The 6,000-nt window shown below is 43.1% G+C and overlaps 1 protein-coding gene across 4 annotated transcripts in view; it reads left to right on the forward strand.

The window, feature by feature from the left end:
* BCL11B (BCL11 transcription factor B) overlaps positions 1-5,702 on the forward strand; it is a gene marked incomplete at both ends in the record, with an annotated part of 90,971 nt that extends 85,269 nt beyond the window's left edge. For all 4 annotated transcript variants that reach the window (XM_084207155.1, XM_084207157.1, XM_084207156.1 and 1 more), the window contains one exon: positions 3,691-5,702. In XM_084207155.1, coding sequence (XP_084063281.1) covers positions 3,691-5,702 — 2,012 coding nt within the window. The remainder of the gene's footprint in view (positions 1-3,690) is intronic.
* Between the last annotated feature and the right edge of the window lie 298 nt (positions 5,703-6,000).

Genomic DNA, 6,000 nt, shown 5'->3' on the forward strand with positions numbered 1-6,000 from the left:
GGATTGAAACCATGTGCAATTCATCGAACAGTATTAATGAAGTCTTGGCTTGTGTTTGACTCTAAGCACATGAATAATTTCATCACTATCCAACAGAGCACTTCAGCCCATGCTTAAGTTTCACTGATGTTGATTACTCACATGCTCAAAGTGAAGCACATGCTAAAGTGATAAAGACTGCATATGGCAAAGACTATATAGGTAGTTGTCATAAAGTGGGTATTTAGACAGACTTCAGTGCAGGTGGCAAGGGATTAAGATAGCTATATATGAAAAATAGCCTTATAACAAAGATTTTTATAGTGTAGGTGCTTTATTAAATAGAAGGCTCATTCTTGAGCAATACATGGCTGTTTCTGGGCATGTTTAAAATATTTAGCAAGTTTTTGAACATAAAAATGTTCGGAGTAGATCTTCAAAGACTTTTTGACATTGTTCTGTTCTTAAAAGTGAGTATCTACGCTGCTCAGGGCAACTTTTAGGCAAGATAACCATGAAGTGATAATATGGTAATTAACTTTTTTTTTTCTATTTTTTTAAGGAAGGAGTCTGGGGAGAGTCGTTGAGGGTTGTGGAAAAAAAAAAATATATATAGGTATGCATATATGAACAATAATGAATCAGTCAGAGATTAGTAGCCAGGTAGCCTACAGTCAATTTTGCTGTTGTGCTGAGGTCTCCTGAAGAGGAGCCCTGAGGAACATGAAAGCTAAACAAAACAAACAAGGGAGAGAAGATCTATGGCTGCAAGCATATAAATCTTAGATCACGAGTAGCACTAATTTTGTCTTTTTGAAAGAAAACTGAAAAGGTGGAGACTTACTTTCCCCTCTTGAATTTCATGGAGGTGAAGTTTTGGAGAGCAAAACAAACCAAAACATCTTAGTTCCATGTAACATGTAATAGCAAGCTTCCAGCCAGCTGCCATTTTGAGGGTAATTTTTTTAATCAGCCATTTCAGTTTTAGGTTGGCCTTGATCCTCAGCCTGCTCAGGAATTTTCCTTCTTACGTATGTGCCTTTTCTGAAGTAAACATGTTGCTGTTGTTGTCGCCTAATACACAGCTGCTTTCTTCCTCCTGTCAGTTCTTGAGCTAAGCAAAGAGAATGCATGCACATACACAGACACTCAGTCACTTTATTTTTTTAAAGAAAAAAACCCCACAACAAAAAAAGAGTGCATGCTTTGACTTTAAAAATGAAAGAATTGAACAGCTGTGGGTAATAAATCGATTAATTAGAGTGGATAAAGTGAAGGTGAAGGGTGCAGAGCACTCTTTAATTTGAAGATATATGACCTTGTAAGATGCTGCACTTCATTTGCTATTAGATCACACTTCGTAAGGGGCTTTATTAAAATCTATTCTAGGGTGAGCTGAGGTAAAACATATTGTTTAAAAAAGCTTTTGACAGAGTATGTTATATACTTTAGTCTGCTTCAGTGATTTCTGTCACTTTTTATACTACACATGTTGCTGTGCAAGAAAAGTTAAAGGTCTAGACATTTTCATAATATTTCTGTAAGAAACAGAAATTTAAATATTTGAAGTAATAATAGGAGCATTTACTGTTGCTTTGGCTGCAAAGCTGACATAAAACTTCCTAACTGCCTCAGTGCTGAGTAGATTTTTAAGGGATAATATATCAGTTCCTTTCCATGTTTGTATGTGGCTTTCATTAATGTCAATAGCAGTTACAGGCACTTTTTTCCAAGCCAAGGGAAGTCCCAAAACTTGGGTGTTTTTTTTCCAATAGTGATTGTTAGAAATTAATCAAAGCAACTGTGTCTGGCCCATACAGACACAGAGTGTGGGGCCAGGGCATGGGGGCCACATCAGCCAGGCAGAAATGTCTACTGTATTGTGTACATTTTTTATTGGCTGTGGAGAGAAAGCTTCAGTGAAATCAGGATTTGAAGCTGCTATCCAGAGCAATAGTCCTACTAAATCAATAAGTGCATGAAGATTTGCACCACATTTATCACCTACCTTTGTAAATATGTCTCAATCTGATACATGCTTTTTCCTTTATGCTGTTATGAATGCATATTGGTTGATAAGATTAAATAAACTGACAGGCTGATAGGTAGGCAGATAATCTTCTAGCCTCCTTGTCTAAGGTTTTGTAGGTTTTGTTAGCAGCAGTCATTCCTGCAATGTCCAGAGGAGGGGAATTCAATCAGCTTCTCTTGATGTGCCCAAGTTTAAATGTTTGGGTTTTGTTTTTTCTTTTTTTTTTTTTTGTCTGCTATGAGTCATTCCTTTTTACAAGGTAGTTTCAATAATATGGTTCTGTTCACTTTATAAATGCTTTAATTTTCAAGCTCATGCAACAGGCTTTTGGGAGTGGCAGTCCCCTGTCTAGAAAGGCTCTGTTAGTTCAGCTCTGGATTTGAACTACTGTGGAGGGGCTGAATCAGGCATTGCTTGGGCCCTGGTTCCATCGTGGGTTAGGAAGGAAGCTTGGTTCAAGTGTTGAGCTTTCAGGAAGTTTAGTGCCTTTAGGTTCAGTGGGGCCATTGCTAGACAAGACACTTGCTATCATAAACAAACAAGCAAGCAAGGAATTAATTTTTGATTTTCCAAAATGGTCATTTTTTTTCAGGAAACCTCCCACTCATTTAAAAACAAACAACAAAACAAATCCTGGATCATGATTTTCAAGGTGACACATATTTATGAATTTACCAGACTCTTGCAGAGGCATTGAAAAAAGGAGGGGGGCAAGGGGAGAAGTGCTTTTTGCAGATACCACATAGTTTACATTGTGCCCAGGACCGGAATTTTCTAGCTAGCAAAATTATGACTGTGATGCAGACTTGCCCACACCTGTCCTTTATGTAAAGCTGAATCAAGGTTAAAGGAATGCTTTCCACCTTTATGCAGTTGTTCCAAGAGGCTAGAAAAGCAAACAAAACAGTGTTTTTGGCTCTGGTGAGCATTTCTGCATTGGAGGGCAGGCTCAGGCTCAGAAATTCTTGGGACCTGGTTCAAGCATGGCCCGACATTTGTTACTGTTAATTGCAACTGTGCTGTCGGCTTTGATTACCGGATGTTTCATTTGAGTGGCTTCTTGGTGTTTTGGCAAGAGAACGTCAAAGTGGTTTATGCAAGGGTATGTTTTCCAAGCTCCTGTTGACTTGAATAGGACTTTTGTGGCTAAATAGCTACATAACATTTTAAAAATGGAAGTGCTGGCATGACTTAAGCATGTATAAATTAAATTCAGCAAGATCTCAGGGAACTGCTGCATGAAGTATATAAAATGAGAGAGTGAAAATGACACTGAAGGTCCTTACAGGTGCCTTGTAAAACCTACCACACTGCATTTTTCTTGGTTTTTGTCTGTAGTCATAAATCCCTTGAAACAAATTCCTTTTTGTGGAATAAACACATGAAAGGATTTGGATCCTTACACGTCATAAAAGAAGGTTTTATTTGCAAATTAGAGGATGTAAACGTATATAGCACAAATGCGTATGTGTGATATTTGTCATAGATGTTAAGTGAATAACTGTGGAGAGTAAATGCGCTGTTCAACAATTTATATCAGTCAATACATTGCAATTAAATCCTTCTTTCAGAAATGCCAAGGAGGAAGTGTGTTAGCAAAATAAAGTGAATGCCAACTGTATTTAAATGTTCTCCGCTGTATTATTTTTTAAGTGTTCTTTCTGTTTTTTCTTTTATAGGTAAAGATGAGCCTTCAAGCTATATTTGCACAACATGCAAGCAGCCTTTTAATAGCGCTTGGTTCTTGCTTCAGCATGCCCAGAACACACATGGATTCCGCATCTACCTGGAAACAAGCCCTTCAAACAGTTCCCTTACTCCACGCATCACCATCCCTCCTCCTCTGGGACCGGAGACTGTTGCACAGTCCCCGCTGATGAATTTTCTTGGAGACAACAACCCCTTCAACCTTTTGCGCATGACAGGACCCATCTTGCGTGAACACCCTGGCTTTGGTGAGGGTCGGCTCCCAAACACACCTCCGCTGTTCAGCCCACCGCCTCGTCATCATCTGGATCCACATCGCCTTAGTGCCGAAGAAATGGGGTTAGTTGCCCAGCATCCCAGTGCCTTTGACAGAGTTATGCGTTTAAACCCCATGGCAATTGAGTCCCCAGCGATGGATTTCTCCAGAAGGCTTCGAGAGCTGGCAGGAAACAGTTCCACCCCTCCGCCAGTCTCACCCAGTCGCACCAACCCTATGCATCGTCTGTTGAATCCTTTCCAGCCGAGTCCTAAATCACCTTTTTTGAGCACCCCGCCACTGCCCCCCATGCCCCCCAGCAGCACTACGCCTCCCCAGCCTCAGGCCAAGAGCAAGTCCTGTGAATTTTGTGGGAAAACATTCAAGTTCCAGAGTAACCTTATTGTGCACCGGCGCAGTCACACAGGAGAAAAACCCTACAAGTGTCAGCTCTGTGACCATGCTTGCTCCCAGGCCAGCAAGCTAAAACGCCACATGAAAACGCATATGCATAAAGCTGGCTCCATGACAGGCAGGTCAGATGATGGACTGTCCACCACTAGTTCCCCTGAGCCAGGCACAAGTGAGCTCACTGGAGAGGGACTGAAATCCAGTGAGGCAGATTTCAGGAATGAGAGCGATCCTTCCCTGGGCCATGACAACGAAGAAGAGGAAGAAGAGGAGGAGGAGGAAGAGGAGCTTGAAAATGAGAGCCGGCCAGAGTCGAGCTTTAGTATGGACTCAGAGCTGAGTCGTAACCGAGAAAACGGCTCCAAGTCGCTGCCAGATGAGAAATCCCTTGTCCTGGGAAAAGTCATTGAGAATGTAAGTCTAGGTGCCATTCAGCAATATAACGACATGTTAGCTGAGAAACAGAAGAGGAGTAGCTTCATGAAAAGGTCCTCTGACCAGCGAGACTTGTGTCCTCGAGACCTCTGTCAGAGAGATCCGGGTGACGAAGACTCAGTGGTAGGAGAGCTGGACCGCACTGAGGAAGGTACGGTCAATGGAAGAAACTTTGGCCCGGGTGAACCCTTCCCAAACTTGTTCCCCCGCAAGCCAACACCTATCACGAGCCCCAGTTTAAACAATTCCTCTAAAAGAATAAAGGTAGAGAAAGATTTGGACTTGCCACCAGCAACGATAATACCTTCTGAAAACGTTTACTCCCAGTGGCTGGTAGGGTACGCAGCATCGCGGCACTTCATGAAGGATCCGTTCCTCGGATTCACAGACTCCCGACAATCCCCTTTCGCGACCTCTTCCGAGCACTCGTCAGAGAACGGGAGCCTGCGTTTCTCCACTCCGCCGGGGGACATGCTGGACGGGGGGCTCTCAGGGCGCAGTGGCACGGCCAGCGGAGGCAGCACCCCCCACATCAGCGGACCCGGCCCCGGGCGACCCAGTTCGAAGGAAGGACGCAGGAGCGATACATGTGAGTACTGTGGCAAGGTCTTTAAGAACTGCAGCAATTTGACGGTACACCGTCGGAGCCACACTGGAGAGCGGCCTTACAAATGCGAGCTCTGCAACTATGCATGTGCCCAGAGCAGTAAGCTGACGCGCCATATGAAAACGCATGGCCAGATAGGGAAGGAGGTCTACCGCTGCGACATTTGCCAGATGCCCTTCAGTGTTTACAGCACCCTGGAGAAACACATGAAAAAGTGGCATGGAGAACATTTGCTGACAAATGACGTCAAAATTGAGCAGGCAGAAAGAAGCTAAGGCCCCCCACCGCGCCCCCCCCCCCCCCCCCCCCCAATCCCCTCCCCACCCCCACCTCCGCTAGGTTAAATTTCAGGGGTCTAGGTAACATTTTATTTGTACAGTTTAACTATTGCCAACTGAGAAAAGATGACCTAACTTGCCTCCGTAAACATAACTTAGCATAACTATGGTAAGGTGCCAGACTTTGGCACTTAAATATAACCTGTGTCTACAAAGTTCTATTAAACCCGAGGGTTGATTAAGGCAGTAAAAATTGTGGAGCCTTTTAACTGTGCAATAATTTCTGTATTTATTG

This window comes from Fringilla coelebs (assembly GCF_963513975.1).
Source record: "Fringilla coelebs genome assembly, chromosome: 6".
Classification (NCBI taxonomy): Eukaryota; Metazoa; Chordata; class Aves; order Passeriformes; family Fringillidae; genus Fringilla; species Fringilla coelebs.